The 25,452-nt window shown below is 47.1% G+C and overlaps 1 protein-coding gene across 15 annotated transcripts in view; it reads left to right on the forward strand.

The window, feature by feature from the left end:
• Positions 1-25,189, forward strand: part of mbnl3 (muscleblind-like splicing regulator 3) — a 37,580-nt gene extending 12,391 nt beyond the window's left edge. For 3 of the 15 annotated variants that reach the window (XM_064326263.1, XM_064326264.1, XM_064326261.1), the window contains 7 exons: positions 1,964-3,083; positions 11,049-11,213; positions 11,357-11,557; positions 11,949-12,164; positions 15,275-15,425; positions 19,037-19,126; positions 23,023-25,189. In XM_064326263.1, the coding sequence (XP_064182333.1) occupies positions 2,910-3,083; positions 11,049-11,213; positions 11,357-11,557; positions 11,949-12,164; positions 15,275-15,425; positions 19,037-19,126; positions 23,023-23,153 (1,128 nt within the window). In that variant the 5' untranslated portion in view covers positions 1,964-2,909 and the 3' untranslated portion in view covers positions 23,154-25,189. Of the gene's footprint in view, positions 1-1,963; positions 3,084-11,048; positions 11,214-11,356; positions 11,558-11,948; positions 12,165-15,274; positions 15,426-19,036; positions 19,144-20,166; positions 20,489-23,022 lie in introns of those variants that run through there. The other 12 variants (XR_010328876.1, XR_010328875.1, XM_064326266.1 and 9 more) reach the window with 12 other exon arrangements.
• The last annotated feature ends 263 nt before the right edge of the window (positions 25,190-25,452 follow it).

Genomic DNA, 25,452 nt, shown 5'->3' on the forward strand with positions numbered 1-25,452 from the left:
TCCGGGGAGGCTGACTGCGGGAACATGGCTTGTTCCCCTGAGAGAATTCTCTATTGATCAGTAGGTAGGACGAGGTGGAGACCAGCATACACAAGCAAGCAAGCACGCTTACCTTTTCCTTTTCTCTTTTCCCTGAGTGCGTGCCTTTGTTCTTGTGCTGAAGGTGGGTGTATTCAATTCCCACATCCCCTCGCTCTCCCTCTCCCCTTTTTCACTCGCCGTTTATTCCCAGCTCTCTCTCTCTCTCTGTCTCTCTCTCTCTCCCTTTCTCTGTCTCTCTCTCTCCCTTTCTCTCTCTCTCCCCCCTCTCTTTCTTCCCGTTCTCTCTCCCTCTCTCTCCCCCCTCTCTCTCTCTCTCTCTCGCTCCCTCCCTCCCTCTGTTCACCCTGGTGCATCTCTACACTGCAGTGCTCTCCTTTGGGCTGTCTGTCTACCCCCCCCACCTCTCTCTGTCTGTGTCTGTCGCTGTGAGACTGATGATACTATCTGCCCCAGCACTCTTTATCACTCTTTCCCCTCCTCCTACCTGCACTCTCTCTTCTCATTTAAATTTTTAAAATAAAATTTTAAAATAAAATTGTTCTCCAGCTATCATTGATTTCGATTAGTTTTTATATATTCCTTGTGTTTGTGTTTGTGTGTGTATATGCATGCGTGTGTGAAATGTGTGTGTGTGTGTGTGTTTGGATGTCTGCGCCACCCCAGTCTTACCTGTTCTCTCTCAGTCTGCTGTTCACACCTCCCTCTGTCTCTCTGCCCATCCTTTCTCAGTCAACACTCCTTCACTGTCATCCTCCTCGTTAATTTCTCTTTCCCCCTATAATTTTCTTCTTACCTCTCTCATTCATACTTTAGCCCCCCCCCCCCCCCCCACACACACACACACACACTCACACCTCTCTTGTCACCCCTCTGCACGTGCGTGCCCCTCATTCTGAATGACTGGCTGCAGTGAGCAGACTGTACTGGGAGGGGTGGGGGTGGAGGGGAGGGGGTCACGTACCATGAACGCTTCAGATAATGCACCAAAAAACAAAAAGAAGGAGAGGCTCAAGTGCTCGACGCATTTCTTTTTCTTTTTTATATCTGTGCGGCAGGCATAGCAATGAGTGAGTCTGCCAGGAGAGGGGGGCGGGCGGGTGGGGGGGGGGGGGGGGGGTGGTGAGGAAAATGGTTGGTTTGTAAAACTCTTCCTCATTGGTCCTTTGGCTGCTCAGCCGGTTTGTAAGGCTGATGCTGATTGGCCTTTACCCCTGATCCATGCACAGCAGCTGCTGCAGCATGTGGAGAAATGCCCTTTCTATCTTTTCCTCTTCATTTCTTTTTTTTTTTGCCCCTTTTTTGGCCTTAAGAACGGCCCCTGCAGTACGTCCGGACAGCCGGATCTCAGGCGATCCCCTGTGTCCCAAATTCAGGGACTCTCCTTCTTTTCTGTGGTTTTTGTCCTAGTTCAGCTCCAGTTAGTCAGTCAGTTTGTGCTGTCTGAGGCTCTTGGGAGTTGGTGAAGGGACGTCCTCTCTCTCTCTCTCTCTCTCTCTCTCTCTCCCACTCTCTCCCTCTCTCTCTCCCTCCCTCCCCGTCTCTCTCTCCCCCTCAGACTCAGACACAGTCTGCCCTTTCCCTCGCATCGCTTGCTGCCTGCTTCTCGTTCGTCTCTCCTCCTCTTCTCCGTGCCTCTTCCACGTGCTCTCCATCTCTACTTTAATTCCTCCACCGTTTTCTTTGTTGCTGTTTTGTTCTTTTTTTTGTTGTTGTTGTACTTCATATATTACTCGTGCATTCATTACTTCTTTTTTTTTTTGTTTAGCTTTTGGCTCTCTGTCACCGTCGGTCTCCGGTAACAACGCCGACCGCTGCAAACCTGTTTCCAACGGAATTAATTTCTTCAGGGCTCTTTTCTCCTAAATCTGCCTTCTCTGTTTAAAAAAAACCGATTGACCGTCTTACTTTCACCTGAATGCAGATCCGGCTGGCGAAGGAGAGAGCAGCAGACGGAAGAAGGGGACGGACGAGTGAAGAGAGAAAGAGAAGAGTGAAATGAGAGGAGTTATGGGTAGAATATGAATCGCCGGATCCGAGCGCTGCAGTAACCACGGCGGTGTCGCTGGACGTCCTTGCGCCGCGGGTCCCCCCCCCCCCGCCTCCCTGCCGGGTGTCTGTGAGCCAGAGACCTGCCAGTGTTTGGCCTTGAACGTGACTATATTTCACCCTGACGGGAACTCAGTCACCGCCCCCCCCCCCCTCCCCCGCCCCCTTCCCCCTTGTCTGTGTTCCTCGATGCCTCTTCCAGCTGCTGCTGATTGGCTCCTCTGACTTTTAGGAAGCTGTAAGGAATTCTTCTTTTCTGCTCGGTTGTTCCGTCGTCGTTGCGGTTCATTTAGATGCCGATTCCGACCGCGCCGCTGCGCCCGTCTGTCACAGTTCACCCGGGCTCCTGTCTGGATGGGTTTCGGATGTGCCGTTCTGATTGGTCAAGAAGTCGGCGAGGAAGAAAATGCTGAGGCGGTAACTCGGAGAAGAAGAGGATAAAAGCGTGAGAGCGAGGCAGAGGAGCCGTGGGAGAGGGACAGAACTGTTCCTGTTCCTGTTCCTGTTCGGGGCAGTGTCAGCCAGACCCATCCCCCACAGCATGACGGGGTGACCCCCCACCCCACTCCACCCCCACCCGCCCCACCGTACCAATGGTCTTGATCCTGAGGGAGCTGGACTCTGCTTGACGCATTATGGAGTCTCACTGAAACCTGGAACCGGAACCAGCAACAGGAAGTAGAAACCGTTAAGTCGACCCCCTGTGTGGGGTCAATGAGTTTGTCCTGTCAGGCCTAAGACTTTAAAAAGAGAAAGCTGTCAGCGAGAGCGCTTCTTTGTTTTCGTTTTCTGGCGGTTTGGGTTCGCTCCGCGCCCCGGAGATGGCGGTGAGCGTGTCCGTGGGCCGCGACACCAAGTGGCTGACCCTGGAGGTGTGCCGGGAGTTCCAGCGGGGCACCTGCTCGCGCTCGGACGCCGAGTGCAAGTTCGCCCACCCCTCGCGCAGCTGCCACGTGGAGAACGGCCGCGTCATCGCCTGCTTCGACTCGCTCAAGGTACCGAGCGCTGCAGCGCAGAGCCCCGCGCTCCTGTTCACGCTGATGCACATACACGCACACTATATACACACTAACAAGTACTCACTAATGCACACTCATACACGCACACTATATACACACTAACAAGTACTCACTAATGCACACTCATACACGCACACTATATACACACTAACACATACTCACTAATGCACACTCATACACGCACACTATATACACACTAACACATACTCACTAATGCACACTCATACACGCACACTATATACACACTAACACATACTAATGCACACTTATACACACTCACATACACGCTAATGCACACTTATACACGCACACTATATACACACTAACACATACTCACTAATGCACACTCATACACGCACACTATATACACACTAACACATACTCACTAATGCACACTCATACACGCACACTATATACACACTAACACATACTCACTAATGCACACTCATACACGCACACTATATACACACTAACACATACTCACTAATGCACACTCATACACGCACACTATATACACACTAACACATACTCACTAATGCACACTCATACACGCACACTATATACACACTAACACATACTCACTAATGCACACTCATACACACACACTATATACACACTAACACATACTCACTAATGCACACTCATACACGCACACTATATACACACTAACACATACTAATGCACACTTATACACACTCACATACACGCTAATGCACACTTATACACGCACACTATATACACACTAACACATACTCACTAGTGCACACTTATACACGCACACTATATACACACTAACACATACTCACTAATGCACACTTATACACGCTCATTATATACACACTAACACATACTCACTAGTGCACACTTATACACGCACACTATATACACACTAACACATACTAATGCACACTTATACACGCACACTATATACACACTAACACATACTCACTAATGCACACTCATACACACACACTATATACACACTAACACGTACTCACTAATGCACCCTTATACACACTCGCATACACGCTAATGCACACTTATACACGCACACTATATACACACTAACACATACTATTGCACACTTATACACACTCACATACATGCTAATGCACACTTATACACGCACACTATATACACACTAACACATACTCACTAGTGCACACTTATACACACTCACATACACGTTAATGCACACTTATACACGCACACTATATACACACTAACACGTACTCACTAATGCACCCTTATACACACTCACATACACGCTAATGCACACTTATACACGCACACTATATACACACTAACACGTACTCACTAATGCACCCTTATACACACTCACATACACGCTAATGCACACTTATACACGCACTAAAGCACACTAATGCACACTCACATACACGCTAATGCACATCATACACGCACTAACGCAAACTTGCATACATACTAATGCACACTCATACACACACGAAAGCACACTACTTGCATACTCACTAAAGCACACTCATATACTAACGCACACTCACATACACACTAATGCACACTTATACACGCACTAAAGCACACTACTCGCATACTCACTAATGCACACTTAGACACGCACTAACGCACACTTGCATTCTCTAATGCACACTAACGCACACTTGCATACTCACTAAAGCACACTCACATACTCAATTAGGCAGACTTATACACGCACTAAAGCACACTTACATACTCACTAAAGCAGTCACATACTAACGCACACGTATACATGCACTAAACCACAGTTGCATGCTCACTAATACACACTCACAAACATTCATATACACACTGACAAGCAATATATACACACTAATGCACATTTGTATACACACTAACACACTCATACACGCTGACATACACTTATATACACACTAATGCTCTCACTCATACTCAGTACGCACTCATGCACACTAGCACGCACTATATATGCACCAATACCCTCATATACACACTAACACACACTCATACATGCACTTATGCACACTCATACGCACACACTAACTCACTCTGTATGAACACTAACGCACACTCATTCACATATTCACACACACACAGACACACATACACATGCTCGCACAAACACACACAAGTTTCCTCTGGGTACAGAGAGAGAAAGAGATGTTTCCTCACATTTGCAGTGCTTTGGCACTGTGATTCCCACATGTGGCATCTGCTCATGCATTTTAATCAGTCGCTCTAAATCACCAGCTTAAAAACTGTAAAACATCAAAGTTGCTCATTAATCAAGAGAACAGTGCGTCCAATTTATAAAACTCTACCCTGTGAGCGGTTAAAGAATATTAACGATTTTGTTCTATTACATTCTGGAGCCTTAAATAATTAATGATGTAACAAATTATAAAGGTCTCCTGACTCATCCTTTCGAATGGGAGGGCAGAATCTCTTAAGCCCCTCCCCTCGCCTCAGTTGATTAACAATTTAGAGCCACATTTTGGACACCCCATCGCAGCCCATACAACGCTAGGTCACTCTCTGTTTTTGATCAGGTCAAACTTTATATATTTATTCTGTGGTTGTAAAAACTGACATAGACCTTCACTATAGCGACAAAACTATAACTAGTTATGAAATGAGTGGTGCCAACACCATTTACAAATGCAGTCCATAGTCACATTAAAATACAACATTATTATTAATATGATATAATTATATGTGTTCATTTTGTAATGACTGATGTTAACATATGAATAATGTACTCATATCGTATAATATTAATGAGCAAGGGCCGCTGTTGATTTGGAGATATGGGGCTCTGTTGAACCCCCTGCCAGGGCAGGTAACCTGCTTCGTTCCGTCCGTCTCCGTGGAGACGGCCACTGACAGGCGGCTGTCTGCGTGATGGAGCCGCCCTGTCTCCTCGGCTCCGAGTTGGATATTGCGCTGCTGTCACTCCTCTGCTTTATGCCTTTATGCTCTTCAGAGGAGGGGAAGGCGGGAGGGGGAGGCCTAGCAACAGTGCCAAGCCAGCCCATTGGACAGTTTCATCTCCATGCGTGGCATTGCTAATCTACAGCATTCCCATTTTTTTCCCTGTCCAGTGTGACTGATTAAACCGGATAAGTTCACTGTTAATAATTCATATACAAGTTTTAAAAAAATAAACTCTGATTTTTTTTTTTTTTTTGGTTTGTTTTTGGCGCATGAGCCATTTCAAGGCCTCTGGGCACCTTGTTTCAGCTTTGAGATAAAGGAGTGAAGGTCATCTTAGATTTAGTCTTTCATTGAGAGCGTCTGTGAGTGGTGGTGGCATTAGTTTTTCCACTGTTACTGCCTACCAGAGTGTTTGAATCTCTGTCAAAACCCTGTAATATTGGAAGGGGGGTGGAGGGGGAGTGGAGGGAGGGCGGAGGGGGGGCCAGTTGGCAGGGTGGCTTTGCAGGCAGCCATCAAACCAATAACAAGCACAACTCATCTGTGCTGTCTGACAGAGAACATGAACTGTGCTTGCTAAATCACTCCCCAGACAAAATCTCCCTCCCCTCCCCCTCCCCCCCTTCCCTCTCTCCTTCCTCTTTGCTAATTAATCGACCTGCCCTAATGGCTGTCCTGGAGTCCTTTTTCCTCAATAGCTGTAATTGTCAGCTGCTGTCCCTTAATATGTGGAGAGAGAGAGAGAGAGAGAGAGAGAGACAGAGAGATTCTTTCTTTCTTCCTATGTCTCCCTTCTTTTATCCATTACTCTCCTTTAGCAAAACTGGCTCTGACAGGTAACCTTTTACAGGAAAGGAATTGAAATCTCTCTACCTCTCAACCCCCCCTCCCCAAGCCCCACCCATTTTTAAAAATGTGTGCGGCATACTTGGAAGCATTCTACAGGCCAACCGGACAGCCTGCATTCCTGGCCTGTCTCCCTTCCAAACGACGGGAGGCTTCCGGTAAGCGACAGGGCTTTCCGATGCCCCGTGACACCGCCGTGGCTTCCATCGCTCTCGGCCCTGCCCTGTTCCGGAACATTCCCGCGGACGTGTCGGACTGCGCTGTCGCGGGTTCTGCGGCAGGGAGGCGGCTCGTTCGGCGTTTAGGGGGCGCAGACGGGCGTGTCTGAGGGGCCCGTGAGCCTCCAGCCCCGGGCCTCTCCCGTGTGTCTCGCAGCCCTGAGCTCTCGGCTGCTGGTGCCACTGCGGCGGTGACCTCATCCCCGTCACCTGCAGACAGACACAAGCCAGACGGGACGGTGTGGGTGTGTGTGGGGGGGGTGTAATGGGTGTGTGGGTGTGGTGGGGCAGGGAGGCGGAGGGGGAGGTGAAGAGAGGCTCAGGTTTAGTGATTTATAGTGTTTTACTGCGTTTGTCATTGTGATTTTCTCCCCTGCGTATGTTTTAAAAGAATGCTAAGAGTCTGCTTATTGCAAAAACAAAGAAAAAAAAAGACAAGCTTGAAGATGCTGCTGGTGCTGTCTCGTCTGGTTCTCATAACATTTTCATTTGACTGCCCAATAAAGAGGCTAAATTGGACTATAAATCAGGCCGTAAAATTGGGCCACTAGTTTTGAACTACTGCCTTTATGGTTTAAGTCATTCATCTTAATAAGGGTGATGTGTTTTACTTTTTTGCAGGACACAGGGTTGGATGAATTGAGAAAATATGTGCAATCATGTACTCTTGAGTGTCTGTTCTGTTTTATGGCAGTTAGGCACACACACACACATTGCACACACACATACCCTCTCTCTCTCTGTCTCGCTCTCTCTCCCTCTCTCTCGCTCTCTTTCTCTCTCTTGCAGCCAGGGAGGGCACATCAGTAGAAACTTCCTCCCTGTTGCCCTTGTAGTGTTTCCATGGCTACAAAGAGGCGATCCCTGACCCAGTCAGTGACAAGCTTTTCATCTCTCTCCATCTCCCTAAGAGGAATAAAACTGTCAGCATCCAGGCCTGACTGTCTCTCCTCCTCCTCCTCCTCCTCCTCCTCCTCACTCTCTGCTGCCATGCGAATATACAGTATTTCACTCTCGGATTCTATTGGGCCCAGAGACACAGAAAGCAGATACAGAATCATGGAGGCTGTACAGGAACACAGAGGTAGTGATATTATGACATTAAGGGTTTTTTCCCCCCTGTTCTGTTGTGATCGTTAGACAGCCCGGTCCCCACCCCATCCTCTTCCCTTGTGCTGTGTTAAACTGAGGATGATTTAGTAGGACAGAGTCATGGGAGGTGTTCATCCGTTAGAGTGAACAAGTCCTTGTGAAGTGCACGGGTGTGCACGTGAGTGGCAGAGGGAAATTTCCACCACTTTTCAGATTGAATTGAGAGAGAAAGAGTGGGAGAGAGAGAGAGAGAGACAGAGAGAGAGCGAGAGTGTGATATCGTGGGAGAGAGTGAGAGAGAGAAAGAGACAGACGGAGAGAGAGATAGTGTGTGAGAGTGAGAGAGAGAGTGGGGGAGAGTGCGAGAGAGACAGACAGACAGAAAGAGAGAGATAGTGTGAGAGAGTGGGGGAGAATGAGAGAGACAGAGGGAGAGAGAGAGAGAGAGAGCCCCCGCGGTGAGCCTTGTATCCCCTGGCGACCACGTAACTCGATCAATGGCCAGGACACGATTACACGGCCCCACCCCGAGCTCAGTAAAACTATAACCACGCATTTCTGTTTCCATGGATTTATCGACAGGCTTGTTGGGAACAGCATCCGGATGTGCTACAGGCTGTCTGTCACTTCTAATGTTGTATGAGCGCTAAGGATTGCGTCAGGCTCACAAGGCAGGATGAGTTGCAGATTGTTACAAAACATACAGTATAACTCACGATATAGCAGATATATAAAGCATATGAGACTGAGAGTATTTCGAAGGTGCTTCAGTCAGATGGGGAGGAGGAAGGGCATGGCTCTGCGGATTATGCACACGCACAACCGAGAGGTGTGCACAATTTCATGGAATATCTAATGAGTCGTGACTCGGCGATAAATGTATAACATATCAACAAATATGAATCTGTCTGATCTAAATAGAGGGAAGGACCTTGTCTGCTTATTTACCTTCTCTTCCTCAGGAAGATTTTAAAATCTTTTTTCTGTTTAAAAAAAAAAAACAAAAACAAAAAAAAACTCAGTCTGCCTTTTAAATTTCTGGGTTGCTGTTCTTTGAAGAACGTGGATTTTTATTTTTTATTTGTATTTGCTTAGGACATACAGTTCTTGTTGTGTCATGGCAATTATATTTGTAAATCAAATTTATGTTTGTCATTGTTTTGTTTGTCTGGTATTATTTAATGTGTAACGTTTTGGCAATTCTTTGATGCAAGCTTTTGTCATACAATTACACACATTTTTTTTGCCTTTTTTGTTCCATTTTTTGGAATGTTTAACTTATTTTATAAAATGAAGCTAGAGGTGATGATTGTTTTTTGTAGTATGTGCAGGGCATGGTATGTTTTTATCTGTTCCTAACTCGATGTGTACTGTAAACAGTCAGCATTTGCCTTTGTGCATGTGTGTCTCTGAGTGCGTGTGTGTGTTTGAGAGAGAGAGAGAGATAGAGAGAGAGTGGGTGGATGTGTGTTTGAGAGAGAGAGAGAGAGAGATAGTGGGTGGATGTGTGTTTGAGAGAGTGTGTGTGTATGCGTGTGTGCATGTGTGTGTGCGTGTGCGTGTGTGTGTGCGTGTGTGTGTGCGCGTGTGCGTGTGTGCGTGTGTGCGTGTGTGGTGTGTGTGCGTGTGGTTGTGCGCGTGTGGTGTGGTGTGTGTTGTGTGTGTGTGCGTGTGTTTGTGCGGTTGTTGTGTGTGTGTGTGTGTGTGTGTGTGTGTGTGTGTTAGTGTGTTGTGGGGTGTCTGTGTGTGTGTGCTGCGTTGTCTGCGTGTGTGTGTGTGTGTGTGTGTGTGTGTGTGTGTGTGTGTGTTTGTGCGCGTGTCTGCGTGTGCTCTCCTGCAGTCCCTCTGCAGGTTTAATCAGGTTACGTGGCTTATTTTCTCTGGTCTAATCCAGTTTGCTGGTTAGGATGCGAGCAGTCTGAAGAGGGGGAGGGGACCATTGTCTTGCCGTCGTGCATCCTTAAAAAAAGTGCACATTAGCGCAGCTCAGAAAGAAGGCTGTTTGTTTCACTCTGTGTTTACACCACGAGTGTGCCGAGAACAAGTCACAGAACGTTTGGGTACTGATCTGGAGGACGATGACGGAGTGTTTCGGTGATACTTCTGGGAAAACCAGCAGTCTTATCAATAATAATAATAATATCTGTCTGGGTCAGGTTTGAGGAGCATGTGAACCTCAGCACGTGGATCGCTGTGTTTGCGCACCGGGATAATCCGTGGCGCACATATACCCTAACTAGTGTGTGGTAACCGAGCATTAAGTGGGAAGAAGCAGCTGTTTGGGTCAGGTGGGAGGAAGGCGGGTGGCGGCACCTGGTCTTCTGTGCGGCGTGTTGCAACAGAGCAACAGAGCTGTTTTCCTGTTTAAACTCAGCTAGGCGTTTATCTCTTGTTGTTGCCTTTTTAGAAGCAGTTGTCACAGCAAAAAAAAAAAAAAAAAAAATTCATGAAGACGCCAACACCGGTTTTGATCCCAAATTTGATTTAATGATTTTATTGTAAAAAGAAAATTGCATTTAAAAATGTATTGTGGTGAATTTCATGTCGATTCTTGCATATCTTTTACAGCAACAGATTTCGTAAGTCCAGCATTAATTTACTTATCCTGCCCTCCCATGTTGGGATGCGTGAACCTGTGCGTAAAATGGCAATATAATCAATTCCCCTCCTTCACTCTCCCTTATCTCTGTGGTACTCACTCTCTCTCCCCCCTAAAAGTCTTCCTTAATTAGTGGAAGCAAAAATGAAGAAAAATAAACTAGAATTTTTCATTAAGTCCCATCTGGGACTAAGAGCCATTTGGGTAGAAAATTGAAATTGAGGTAAACCGGTGCTCTCTCTTGTCCACCCCCACCCCTCCTCCTCTTAGGGGCGATGCACACGTGAGAACTGCAAGTACCTGCACCCCCCACCTCACCTGAAGACACAGCTGGAGATTAACGGGCGCAACAACCTGATCCAGCAGAAGACTGCGGCGGCCATGTTGGCTCAACAGATGCAGTTCATCCTGCCTGGAGCCCAGCTGCAGCCAATAGTGAGCCATCCGTTTCACTTTCACATAACAGAATTAATGTGGTTGGAGAGGCAGGGGAGTGTGGGGCTGGTGGGGGGGGGGATGTGTGTATGTGTGTGGGGGGACAGTTACGAATGTGAATTTTTATCTCCCCTCCCTCCTAGACAACGTTCCCGGTGACCCCCTCCCTGGCTGGCAGCCCCAGCATGGCGTTCAGCCCGTACCTGGGGCACATGAGCCCGGGGGTGGGGCTTGTGCAGGAGCTCCTGCCCAGCGCCCCTATGCTGGTCCCGGGGAGCCCCACCGGACTCGCCATGGCAACCAGCAGCCCCTCACAGAAACACCTGCGCACAGACAAGCTGGAGGTACCTGTCTGTGTCTGTCTGTCTGTCTGTCTGCCTGCCAGCCAGTTGCACTGGCTTTTTTAGTTTTTTTATTAAAGAGCAGGAGGTAAATCCAGGAATCTGGGTGAGCATTTTTCCAGCAGTCTGCATGGTGCAGTACTATTATTGTGTGTGTGAGTGTGTGTGTGTGTGTGTGTGCGCGCATGTGTATGTCTATGTGCATGCATGTTTTCATGCATAAAGTAGCCATGTGTGCGTGTGTGTATGCATGTGTGTGCGTGCGTGCCTAAAGTAGCCATATAAAGGAAGCTCCTGCATACAGGCTGCATGCTCGCAGTCACACGCCCTGCTCCCTTGCTCCTGCATACAGGCTGCATGCTCAGCCGCAGTCACACGCCCTGCTCCCTTTCAGGTGTGCCGGGAGTTCCAGCGGGGGAACTGCACGCGGGGGGAGAGCGACTGCCGCTACGCCCACCCGCTGGAGGCCGCCATGGTGGACGGCAACGAGAACTCCGTCATCGTGTGCATGGACTACATCAAGGGCCGCTGCTCCCGGGACAAGTGCAAATATTTCCACCCCCCCGCCCACCTGCAGGCCCGGATAAAGGCCACCCAGCACCAGGCCATGGTGAGGCGTGCCTGCACACCCGTATCACACAGTTACATAAGCCCTTTAAGGTGTAAGATCACAAATATGTGATTAGAATGTTCTTACCTGAACATTCTAATGCTGATGTCACAGTCACTACTGGTAATTGTTAGCAATGGAGTTCTAGAACACTGACAGTTTGCAGAATCCCTGTGGTGCTACTCTGGTTTGATTTCCAGCTTGCACTCTGTCGCTGTACTACCTGAGCAAGGCACTTCACTTGAATTGCTTCAGTAAAATATCTGACTGTATGTAAAAAAATTTTTTTACTTCCAGCCTAGGTCCTCTGGAGTTATTTTAATACATTTTATGAGCGCTGTCTTTTCAAGCAGTTTTCACACATATTGTATTTGCATATTTTATCTTATTTGCATATTATCCTTTGCTTATGATAACAATACATTTTGAGAGCTGTTGGTGAATTATTACTTTAACATGAGAAAGAGAGAGAGAATGAGAGATTCTTCTTATTTGTTTAGTCAAGTGTTTCTGCTGGTACAGAACCCCCCCTCACCCCCCGTCCCCGATTTCATGTGAATTTCTCATTTTGAAGAAGGTTTGGTTTTTGCTGAGAGTGAGATGAGAGCCGGTCTTGTTTATATCCGTCTCCCCCGCTTCCGATGACTGTTTGAAGTTTTGTGTGGGGAGAATTTTGATGGGGAAGCATCATTCTGAATTAGAATACTTTTGAGGAAACGGGGAGCGAGAGGAGAGCTGCATTTCTGGTACTTTGAACTTCGTATGGCTGCTGTTGCCTCAGTCTTCAGGCTTTGCATGTGTGTGTGTGTGTGCGTGCGTGCGTGTGTGTGTGTGTGTGTGTATTTAGTCCATCCCCCAACATCTTCTATTTTGCTAGCTTCCAACAGCCTAAGCTTAAACCATTCCTTGCAAATTTATCTTGCACTGATTCATGCATGCTACATTGCCAAATACAAGAGGTGAGAGGATTATCTATGAGCCGCTTTGTGTTTCATATTTCATCCAATCATGTCCTTTTTTTGTTATTCTGTTCCCTCCTTGCATTGCTTTAGTGTAGAGGAACAGTAAAGCCTCTGGAAGATATGGGGGTGGCTGACTGTAGGTTGATATTTATAGCTATGATGGAATACATTTACTGTCTGCAATTCAGGAAACGCTGTTGATTAGTGGTTGATAGGAATGAACGATAGATACAGTGTGACTTAACTCTTCAGACTCAGTGTCTGAAGAACCTGCTTCACTTTAGATCACTCTAGTATGATGACGTCTTGCTTACATGTACCTGTTCTCCGTTGTGGTTGGCCCTCATTGGCTGGAATGAGTCATGTGCTCCTGACCTTCCAATCCAGTCCCACCCCGTGATCCATCCTTTGAAACGGAAAATCCTGCTGACGTGCGACCTGCCCGTTTGACCTTTAAAACTTTAGATCTCGTCTGCTTTGGCCCTCTCGACCTTGCCGAGTCAATGTTGTGTCCTTCATTTCGTCTCTTTCGTGCTCAAACGTTTTAGCGTCTGCGACTGGAAGTGCGCAGCTCCAGGGTCTGTTTTGTTTTTCGAAGCACTTTGAGTACGGGACGCAGCCCTCAAGGGCAGTCTGTCTGCGCAGATAAAGGCTCTGCTCCGGTGGCCATTCTTCATTTGCGCTGATTAAGCATGCAGTACAGGAGTCGGTGCGCCGGGCCTTTTAAAAAAAAAAACCTTTTTAAATGCCAGGCAACCGAGGACTTTTGTAGATCCTGAGATTAATTGCGTGTGACTGGCGAAGCCATCTGCCATTTTGAATGTGTTTTAAACGGTGTGTTTGGAGTCGGAATGATCGCGGCGACCCCTGACGTTCGCCCCGCCACCTGTGCGGGAATGTGCCGGGAAGCGTCCGAGCCTGTGGTGCCGTTTCTAAAGCTACTCAACCAGCCGTGGCCCTCCTCTCAGTCTAATCACACAGCGATTCGTCCCTTTCCTTAATTAACGATTTCAAGTGACTTACTTATTTAAATTTCTATCCTCGGCATAATGAGTTTGACCATCGCCGGAATTAGCATAAAAATGAATGCTAGGCATGAATATGGTAAGTTCTTGGTTAAAATCTGCATATCAAAGTTCGGTATGAAGTGTTTTGTTGTCAGAACGCACAGAGGCCTCAAGTCGATAGGACACCGATCCAGTGCTTATAGAAGAGAAAGTTGTGTAGGACTGGCTGGTCGTTGTAAAAGGGTTTGGGGTGAGTGGTGGGTAATTAGGGGCTGTCCGGCAAGATTCTAGCTGAGTTATAAACTTGAGACACATGTACATTGCCAACGGCATTGGCATCTGTCAGGGGAAGAGTAGTTCCAATTCCAATTTCCACACTAGGGAGAAAATATGGAAGAAGAACACACAGCAGTGCTGCAGTTCAGTAATTCACTCAATTTAAATTTTTTGAAGACTTGGATGGATGGTGACGTATAGCGAGGAGTTGTAACCGACAGTATTGTGGAATGTAAAACCCAGTATTGCAGTATGTAAAAATGTGAAATAAATTGTTTGAACAATATTGAAAGGTGTCCAGTGCGTGGCTAGAGATAAGTGGTAATTGCTTCTCTCTTTGTCCACTCTTCAAAAATGAAAGGATAACCTTGGAACTAATTTGGAAAATCAGTCATTCAGCTCCTGATTGTCAAAGGAGTAATGACGACAGTAAAATGCTAATTCTTCTGAACGCATGGGTAGCCCGGTCTGCAGTGCTGGCTTAGTGTACTGCCACTGCCAGCCTTTGTCAATATGAGTAATTAGCTTGTGAAGCAAAGCTGCAGCTCTGAAATATTTAAACTGTTATTTTTTTTCCTGTACAGCACAATGTAGGATAGCAGCAGTGCAAACCTTAAGAAACGGCATCATGGAAAGCTCCTCTCTCAGCTGGTCTCTCGCTCGTGAGTCTGTGGGCATGTAGGCTTGTCCCCTTTTCATCCTGTTTCTCTCTCTCCCTCCCTCTCTCTCACTCTCTCTCGCTTTCCATGTCTCTCTCTCTCTCTCTCTCTCTCTCTGTCTCCCTCTCAATTCCTCTCTCTCTCTCCCTCCCTCCCTCCCTCTCTCTCTCTCTCTCTCTCTCTCTCTCTCCCTCTCCTCCTCCCAGGCCCTGCCCCCGGGGGCCCTGCAGCCGCTGCCGAAGAGGCCCTCCATGGAGAAGAGCAACGGGGCCCCGGCCATGTTCAGCCCCAGCATGTTCCACTATCAGCAGGCCCTGGCCAACATGCAGCTCCAGCAGCCTGCCTTCATCCCCACAGGTGAGCCCAGCCCAGACTGGTCCAAACCGGCCCAGACCGGCCCAAACTGTCCCAAACATGCTTAACCTGCTAAAAAACTGGATAAACTCAATTCTGCTAGCACTTGGTATTGAAAGATTCCATGTGGATTTAAGTTTGAGGAGTTGAAAGTGTAGGCCTGTGATCTCAGACCTGTGTAGAAGGTCACATGGGAATTGTAGTCTTGTGGTGGGAGTGTTGTGGAAGGCTGTGGGCTTTAGTGATCATGTGCTGTATGACACTGGGTTTGTAGCAGGGCATTCTCTTTCTCTCTCTGTGCATCTCTCTCTTGCTCTTTCTCTCTTCCTCCTCTGTCTCTTTGTTTCATATTCTCCATCCCTATTCACCCCCAAATCCCTGTCCTTGCTTGCATGTGTTTCACACTGGAATTTAGTGCTTTGAAAACGTGTGTGTTGCTAAGCGATGAGTATAGGAAAAGGAAGATCCGACTGCGTATAGAGAGGAGCTCACAGTCTCTCACTGCCATAAAGGGATCGTGTCTCTTGAGGTGCTCCTTATCCAGAGAACACGAAATACCGATTTTTTGGAAACACTGGGAAAGACGAGTAGCCAGGTGAGGAGAGCATCAGACCTGATGTCAGACGTCTCTCTCAGTGGCTCTCATTTCAGTTTGTTTCTCACTGATACTTCATGCTATATGAGACATGTGCCTTATGTCACCAGAAGCCCTATTTAATGTGAAGGTTACATTGAACTTCAACACAAAAATAATAAGGAAACTAAAGGTAAACCCCAGTCTTCAGCAGTTAAGCAGAAGCGCAATCGTCTGTAAGCTTTCCTCGCAGTATCTCACGGAATGATGGGAGCTCAAAGCCACGAACCTTAAAGCGGCGCTTTGTGGATCGTTTCCCACCTTGCGGGGGGGGGGGGTAAGCGGGTGGGCGGGCGGGGGCGGGTAAGCGGGTGGGCGGGCGCGCCGCAGGTGATGATGACTCGGGCGATATTCCCACTCGTCTGGGACGGCGCTGTCATTATGTGGGAGGGAACGCTATCGGAGCGCCGCGCGCTCTCTGATCTGTCATCGCCGTGACTACCGCCCGCGCCTCGCTGCAGTCAGGACCGCCGAGCGGCCGCCCGTCTTCCGCCGCGACCCGAAAACTCGCCCCCCTGTTCCAACTGCACCGGGGCTCAGCGAATCCTGAACTCTGAGCGTTTATTCTGGGGTCCAATACCCCTGCTTGTGCTACATTTATCAGTGTGCTCACAAATCAATTTGCTACGTAAGGCTCTCTATCCTCAGTCTCCCCCTCACGTCCCCTGCGGCCCTTAATGTTATGCTCTAGGTTTATTGTGAGGCTTAGCTTGCTTTCGCCTCTGATCTCTGCCAAACCTTTTTTTTTTTTTGTGTGGTCTGGATAAGAGTGTCTGCTGAATGACTAAATGTTCATTTAAGGGCACACAGTGAAGGTAGTGCCCCTCTCTGCTGTGTCCCTGCGTGCTGTCCTGTGCAGTGGCCCTGTGTGGGGGTGGGGTGGGAAGCCTGTATTTTTATTGGTTGTTGTGTGTGACTGACATTTTTGTTGCTTACACTTTCCCTCAACTTGCACTAACCAACGTGTTTTTTGTTCTGTTTTGCTCTGTTCTGTCTTGTCATGGGGCCTGTTTTTTTTATTTTTACTTTTTTAAATAATCAAGTCATACCCCCTCATCTTCCTTCCTTATCTTGTCTTGTGCATGGCGTGGCAGGCTCTGTCCTGTGTGTGGCGCCCTCTGGAGGCGTCGGTAGGTACTGCTGCTGTTCTTTGCCGTGTGTGGCTGGGCGTGGGCATGCCGGCAGTGTCTTGGCTCAAGAGGGGGTGTAAGTGTTCAGTCAGAACACCCCCGTTGAGCCATTAGAGTCAGAGGAAGGCTGAGAGTTCCAGAGGGAGTGTTAAAATGACTCTGAGTGGGGAGCTGCAGCAGTTTGAGAGGACCGGAGTGTTTCAGGGGTGAAAGGGCGAAATGCTTAACCCCTTTCCACTTGGCCAGGGTTCCCACCTTTCTGCTTGTGCTTGGATGGTGCATCCCTCTTCTTTCACACACTATGTGTCTGTGTGTATGTGTGTCTGCGTGCGTGTGTGCATGTGTGTCTGTGTGCATGTGTGTATGCATGTGTTTGTGTGTCTGTGTGCTTGCATGTATGCGTGTGTATGTATATGTGAGTGTGTGTGTGTGTGAGAGAGACAGTGTATGTATGTGCTAGAGAGGGTCTGTATGTCTGTGGTAAGAGCAGGGTTTGTGCAGTACAAGGCTGGAGGGCTGGTGTGTGTCTCTGACAGCCGCTCTGAGAGTGTGAGTGTGTGTGTGTACATGTGTTAGTGGAGAGCAGGGTTGGTACAGTACAGGGCTGGTGTGTGTCTCTGATTGTGCCCCTCTGAGAGTGTGTGTGTATGTGTGTGTGTGTGTGTGTGTGTGTATATGTGTATGTGTGTTAGTGGAGAGCAGTACAGGGCTGGTCTGTGTATGTGTGTGTGTGTGTGTGTGTGTATGTGTGTTAGTGGAGAGCAGTACAGGGCGGGTGTGTGTGTGTATGTGTGTGTGTGTTAGTGGAGAGCAGTACAGGGCGGGTGTGTGTGTGTGTGTGTGTGTGTGTTAGTGGAGAGCAGTACAGGGCGGGTGTGTGTGTGTATGTGTGTTAGTGGAGAGCAGTACAGGGCTGGTGTGTGTGTGTGTGTGTGTGTGTGTATGTGTGTTAGTGGAGAGCAGTACAGGGCTGGTGTGTGTGTGTATGTGTGTTAGTGGAGAGCAGTACAGGGCTGGTGTGTGTGTGTGTGTATGTGTGTTAGTGGAGAGCAGTACAGGGCTGGTGTGTGTGTGTGTGTATGTGTGTTAGTGGAGAGCAGTACAGGGCTGGTGTGTGTGTGTGTGTGTGTGTGTGTGTGTATGTGTGTTAGTGGAGAGCAGTACAGGGCTGGTGTGTGTGTGTATGTGTGTTAGTGAAGAGAAGTACAGGGCTGGTGTGTGTGTGTGTGTGTGTGTGTGTGTGTGTTAGTGGAGAGCAGTACAGGGCTGGTGTGTGTGTGTGTGTGTGTGTTAGTGGAGAGCAGTACAGGGCTGGCGTGTGTGTGTGTGTGTATGTGTGTTAGTGGAGAGCAGTACAGGGCTGGTGTGTGTGTGTGTGTATGTGTGTTAGTGGAGAGCAGTACAGGGCTGGTGTGTGTGTGTGTGTGTGTATGTGTGTTAGTGGAGAGCAGTACAGGGCTGGTGTGTGTGTGTGTGTGTGTGTGTGTATGTGTGTTAGTGGAGAGCAGTACAGGGCTGGTGTGTGTGTGTGTGTGTGTGTGTGTTAGTGGAGAGCAGTACAGGGCTGGTGTGTGTGTGTATGTGTGTTAGTGGAGAGCAGTACAGGGCTGGTGTGTGTGTGTGTGTGTATGTGTGTTAGTGGAGAGCAGTTCAGGGCTGTTGTGTGTGTGTGTGTGTATGTGTGTTAGTGGAGAGCAGTACAGGGCTGGTGTGTGTGTGTGTGTGTATGTGTGTTAGTGGAGAGCAGTTCAGGGCTGTTGTGTGTGTGTGTGTGTGTGTGTGTTAGTGGAGAGCAGTACAGGGCTGGTGTGTGTGTGTGTGTGTCTCTGATTGTGCCCCATGTGTTGTAGGCCTTTTGAAAGCCCCAGCCCCGCTGGCAGCAGAGGGCCACTGGGAGAGGCACCCCCACAGCCGCTACCTGTCAGTGCCTGGAATTACTGGTGAGGGGAAACCACAGGTCCGTCCCCCCAGCACCCCCCCCCCCCAAAACACACTCTGTCCTCTCTAATGTTTTCACAGACCCAGAAATTCAAGGGTCTGTCCTCTCCGTAAATCAAGCACCCTTGTTTTTTTACTGTGGCCCCCCTCCTGTACCTCTGTCGCAATGCTAGCATTGCCCACAGCCAGTCTGTTTAGACTGGGCTTCTGTCGTGACTTCCCTGTAGAGCCACAGCTCTCTCAGCCCCACCTCAATACTGACAGGCGTCCAAAATAAGACATAACTTTATATGGCTGTGTGTGTGTATGTGTGTGAGTGGGTGTGTTTGTACGTGTGTGTATGTGAGTGTGTGTATTTGTGTGTCCTTGTGTGTGTACGTTTGTGAGTGCGTGTGTGTACACGTATGTGTGTTTGTGTATGTGTGTGTGTGTGTGTTTGACTGTGTGCATGTGTGTGTTTGTGTATATGTGTGTGAGTATGTGTATGTGAGTGTGTGTATTTGTGTGTGTTTGTGTGTGTGCGTGTGTGAGTGTGTGTGTGTACACGTATGTGTGTGTGTGTGTTTGTGTGCAGAATATGCATGTGTGCATGCATGTTTATTGTAATCTCAGTTTGCCTGTGTCTTTTCATTTGTGGTTATTTTTTCTTATAATACGATGCCCTTTCTGGGTTCACTGACAGAAAGAATCCCACCTGTCCTGGTTTACCCTGCTCAGAGGTTTAAGTGTGTAAATCTCATCAGGAAAATATTATTACCCTGCATATGTTGCTCTGGTCTGTGGGGCTCACTGAACAGAGCAATATTTTCTCTGTTTGTTTTATTTTTCCTTCATTTCTTAACCTCATCCCCGTGTGCCATAATGTACTGGGTCGTCAGAGGCCCTGTGCTGACCGGGTTTTTTTTTAAATGTTGTGAATGCTGTGTCCGGCATTTACTTTTGTTACTATTGATTCTAATACATTTTTTCTCTTGTTTTTTGTTCTGTCTTTTGTTTCATTTTACATTACTGCTGTTCTGTTCCTTTTTTTAATTTGATAAAGTAATGTATTGTTAATTTTGTTTTGTTTGCATGCTTTCGTCCTTCCCGGTTGAAACGCCTCATGCTGACGGTGTCACGTGACTTGTTGCCATAACCTCCTCTGCCCACCCCCCCCCCCCTCCACCCTCCACATTGCCATGGTTACCATAACATCCCTCCTCCCTTCCCACCTCGCCTCACCCTGCCATCCCCACCCCCTCGTCTCTCCTCCGCCTCGTCTGAAAAAAGTTCCCATGATGCACAGTGCCTCGCCCTCCACTGTTACGTCGGCCTCGACCCCCGTCACCAATGTTCCTTTTGCTGACACCGCAGCCTCCAATCAGGTTTGCCACCCTCATTTTGGCTTCTCTTCGGCTTCAACCCAAAGGGTCTCCAGCCCTGGTCCTTAGAGAATCTGTTATCCATTTACTCAGTGCTCAGTGTAAACCAAATTTCTCTAAATTTAAGCCCTGGAGAGGCAGGTTCTCTGGTATTGTGTAACGGGACATAGAGGCTGGTATTAAGAGCATTTTCTGCCTCCACTTTTGCCACTCGCAGTGTGGTCTCAGGAGTTTTAAAGACTTCTCGAGTTTGGAAAAGAAAGAGATTTAAGGACGGTCATTCAGACAGCTTGGATTTGGGTTCTCTGGGACTGGCGTTGGGTAGTCGGTTGGTTCAGCACAAAAAGTCTTGTGTCTGGCTGTCTCTGTCTCTCTCAGTGAGCTTCTGTCAGTGTTTGTTTTTCTTTTGTCGTCTGTCTGGGGCGCTGTGGCTCTGTGTCTGTGTCTGGAGCACTGTGTCTGTGCCTGTGTCTGGACTACTGTATCTGTGCCTGTGTCTGTGCCTGCGTCTGTGTGATGGCACTAGCAAGCGACCCGCCTTTTTTCAACCAAAACTGGAGTAAAATAGCTTTTTCACTGAAATGGTGTTAATGCCTATGTCGCTGTTCTTCAATGGGATACCTCACCCACACATCACACTATGAAAAGGTGTTCACAGGGGTGAAGTTGAGATAATAACGGATTTACTGTAGGCTAATTAGTGGAACTGTTGAATGTGAAATACAGGCACCTTCCGAAAAGTTTAGTTAATTCTCTCTTGATCATGCTGGTAGTTTCATGCTTGGTCCGTACTTGGCAGGGGACGGAGAGAGTTTGCTTTGCCTCTGTAGTCATTTTGCATTTTGGAAAAATGATGAAAGACTATTGCCAACACAAAAGAAGTAAACATGTGCAATTACTGAGTTTGCTACTTTTAAAAAAATGTATATTTATTACCATCTTGAGGCTCTTGTTTCTGTTATAGCTTTGAAATACCTTTAGTTTTTCATAGTTGTGTTCCTGTTGTATTGTTGCTAAGTGGAGTATATGTGTGCTACCATTCAAAAAGAACTACTCACCTTAAATATAGTTGAACACAGTGCACAGAAAGTAATATAGTATTGTTATTAATATCATAATCATTTGTTAAATGTCTAATGACAGTGACATGCATCTGCAGTTTATTGTTAACCTGTCAAGATACTGTCCTGCAGGTTCCTCATGTTCCAACAATGCTTTGTGGTTAAACACAGACGCCAGCCCACCTGATTTCATTGCTAAAGCAGTCATCCTGTAAAATACTTCTGTTTTTGTTCAAAAGTGTGTTGCTGAGGTAAATACGTCTGCTGCTATTCAACGCGTTCTGCCTTCATTGGACAGAAGCCTTGTAGCACAATGGTTTGGTCCCCTGTTGTACGCATTAATATTTTAGCCTGCTGGCGCGATTTCAGTTCCACGTGCCCTCGCACTCAACGCAGTGTTGAGTGCTGCTCTGTTCTCCTGTGCTTTGAAAATGTTCCGTCTTCACTGATCTCTCAAATTGCACAATTATCTTTCTCAAGTCTGAAAGTATTACAGGTATATGTTACAGGTGTATATTTTAACTGCCAGTGCAGTGCAGTGCAGTGCAGTGCAGTCGTTTTCATTGGACGGTTCTGTGTAAAATGATTCTTTAACAAGATTATTATAATAATCCGACACATAGTTACTTCCTCTTTAAATAACGACTAATAGTCTAGTCCACGTTGAGATCTTGGTCTGTGGAGGCGTCAGAGTTCAGATGTGGAATTGTTCTGCTTTTTTTCTGCTCTAATGTTTCTGTGTGTGAGAGGAGAGGTACTGTGGCATGCAGTCTGTGCTTTGCTTGCGTTTGGTGTTCTGCAAATTCTTTTCTCGTTTTCTTTTCTTTTTTTAAAGCTACGTGATTAAAATCAGACCGGTGTGTGGCTTGACAGTTATGTTCTCACAGGAAATAAGACTTATTGCTGTTCAAAACTGCTTCTCAAAACTCTTGTTAATACTTATGCCCAAATCTCATTTTGGAGCTCAGTCAAAAAAAGTCTTTATACAAGCAGCATATTTCTATCAGTGTATTATCTCAAGGAAATACCAGCTAATCTCTAAAGCTGTGAGAGAGCTTTGTGGCGTCCGTGCCATCCTTCTGTAATGCTCAGTGCGAACGCCACAGATTCTTTAGACCAACCACATCCTTAGCCCTGTTTTCCTTCTCTCCTTTCGGCTGCTACAGGAGGGTTTCTGACTGGTAACCGGAATTTCTGGTACACCGAAAATCCGTGGCGACAGTATTGTATTTGGTCGAGCCCCATTTTTCAGGACGAGCATCGGCTAGATAGATTTCAGCTTTGACTATGGCGAGACGGAACTTTATATGTTAAGAATGTGGAGCAGAGTATCTGGTGGCTTTATAGAATCTGTGGTAACGTTCAGCGCAGTGGGGGGGGGGGGGGGATCTGGGTGCCTGTGTATGACTGTGTTTAAATTCCTCTGTGTCCCTGTCTTCTCATGTTCCCTGTCCCTCCGCTGTCGCTGTGTTCCAGTAGACCCTGTGGAGGTTTTGAGCGCCGACCTGGTGGAACTCCAGTGCATCCCTGTGGAACCCCACTTCTGCCCCGTCCCCAAACTCCCGGTGGCATCGCCTCCAGTGGCCCTGAACCCAGTGAGCCTCTAAAGTACCTAATTTCACACCGACCCTGAGTTCACAGACACACCCCGCCCCCCCAAAAAAGAACACGGCAGTGACCTAAATGCATAAAAACAACATAGAACGTGCCTAATCTGCAGCAAAGCAAACCTACATGACGTCTGCATTTCTAACAGCCAATAGCATAAGGTATTTCCGAGACAAAACATCATATATGTATAATACACCCATCCCCCCCCCCTCCCCACCCTCAACTTACTTACGCAGGCAATACTGAGCTGGACCCTGAACTGTTATTAAGGACAATTTTGATACTGGAAGGCACGGAGGAGCTTGCTGATATTGAAATGGATAATGTGGGGAAAGCAGAGATACACTTAAAGACTCACACACACACACACGCACTGTCCCGCTGTGTAAATCATGCCCCCACAGGCCTGCTGAAACAGACAGCGAGCCCCCGCACTTTACAGTACAAACTCTGGGGGACCTGTGGTGCTGAGCGAGTGGGCCTACATGGGCCCACGTAACTAAACCTTCATCAGGACTGACAGCGTGGGGAGGGGAGCTCAGTTACAAACTGGAACCAAACTCAAGTCAAGGAAGCTGGGACCTCAATTCACTGCACCGGACAAAAAAGGATGAAAATAAATCAAAAGCGAAAGGAAAAAGAAAGACGACGCTTTTGCTTTAACAGCAATGGGCAAAAAGATGGTCAGCAGCATTTGATTCTTTTTTTATGTTATTGTGTTCGTTTTAAAAGGAACCTGTACACAAAAAAAATGTTTCTATTTGTTTACATTTTCACAGTAGCCAAAAAAAGGGGTTTATCTGTGAATCGCAACCAGCTTAATGAAAGAGAATAAACTAGGATGGGTCTCCCTCTGTTGTGTAAATCAGGCCTGTCTACCCAACCTCATGAGTCCCTCGGTTTCTGTTGGGTTATTAGGTGCCTTTCAGTATTAGCTATACATAGAAATTGGGGCAGGGAGGGCGGAGACACGGTGTTGCCCTATTATCTGACACCCACTTAAATTAATTTAGCCCCAAGGTGGAAATAGAATACGCCGACTCCCCTGTATCCTTGAGGTCGGAGATTAGGGTGTGTAATAAGTTTCTGCAGTTTTTTTTTTTTTAATTGACCATATAAGATTAGATCTTGTTACCAGGCTGTTTAGCAAATACGCTGTACCTAGCCTCACGTGTTTGGCTCTTAACTATGAGCCCAACTATTCACTCAGCTGTGGTATAACCCCACTAACTGTGAGGATGTGCTTCACTAATTAAGCAAGTAGCAGTGGTCAAGTGGCAATTTTGTGATGAATCACAATCTTGTGGAGGCAGGATAACAAAAGGACACGGTGATTCTATGCTGCAACATTCTCTAGTGGTGCCCAGTTAAGTGATGTACACACTAGCCACAAGTTCCGAACTGTTTCGCTACTATAACACGTTTTGACGTGACTATCTGAGAATTAAGAATATCTACTACACCTTTAATTTTTACTTTGTCTAAGGTCTGATGACACCCCAGAGTCTGCTACATTTTTTTTCTTCTTCTTCAACAGGAGACTCTGGTAATATAAAAACAATGTAAAACTGTCCATTAGCAATATCTTCATCTGCACCAGTGCTTTGACTGCTACATGCAGCTGGTGAATCCATTCCTTTAAAATATTTCACTTGTTACTCCATTATAGATAAAATAAAGGGCATATAACAAAACCATAGAATTCTCTGGGCTTTGCTGGATAATTCTTCAGTAGCCAGACTTCAGACTATTCCTGTGTCCTCTTGGCTGGCAGCCAAGATATCTCAGTTCTAAAAAGGCAGTGCAGTGGCCTCAAACCAGGGGTGCAACTAATACTGTAAACCTGTGCAACAGTAGACTTGAAGGCATCTTCATAAATCTTCATATTAGCAAAGCACAAAGTTATTACCGTTCACTCACACTAGTTTTGCCAAGTGGGAAAATCAATACAGAAGTACTCTTAGGCAGAGGTTGGGTACAGAGTCTCAGGGGTGTGTGTGTGTGTGTGTGTGTGTGTATGTGTATGTGTATGTGTGTGAAATGAAAAATCACACCAGCCAACCAAATCCATTACCATGATTTGCAACCACCAATCAGTGTGCAAAGTCTATCCCGAAAAAATTAACAAAGTTTTCCGACGCCATCAGAGATTGAATGTCTGGAAGGGAGACTCCCCCATACCCAGTACTTCAGTGCTTAGGGTGTAGTCCGGTTACATTTTGCCGCTATGTGAACTACACTTCCCAGTGCGAACAAATAAGCTCTTACGAATATCAAGGGGTCTCTTTTCCCCCA

Source organism: Anguilla rostrata, chromosome 3 (assembly GCF_018555375.3).
Source record: "Anguilla rostrata isolate EN2019 chromosome 3, ASM1855537v3, whole genome shotgun sequence".
Lineage (NCBI taxonomy): Eukaryota > Metazoa > Chordata > Actinopteri > Anguilliformes > Anguillidae > Anguilla > Anguilla rostrata.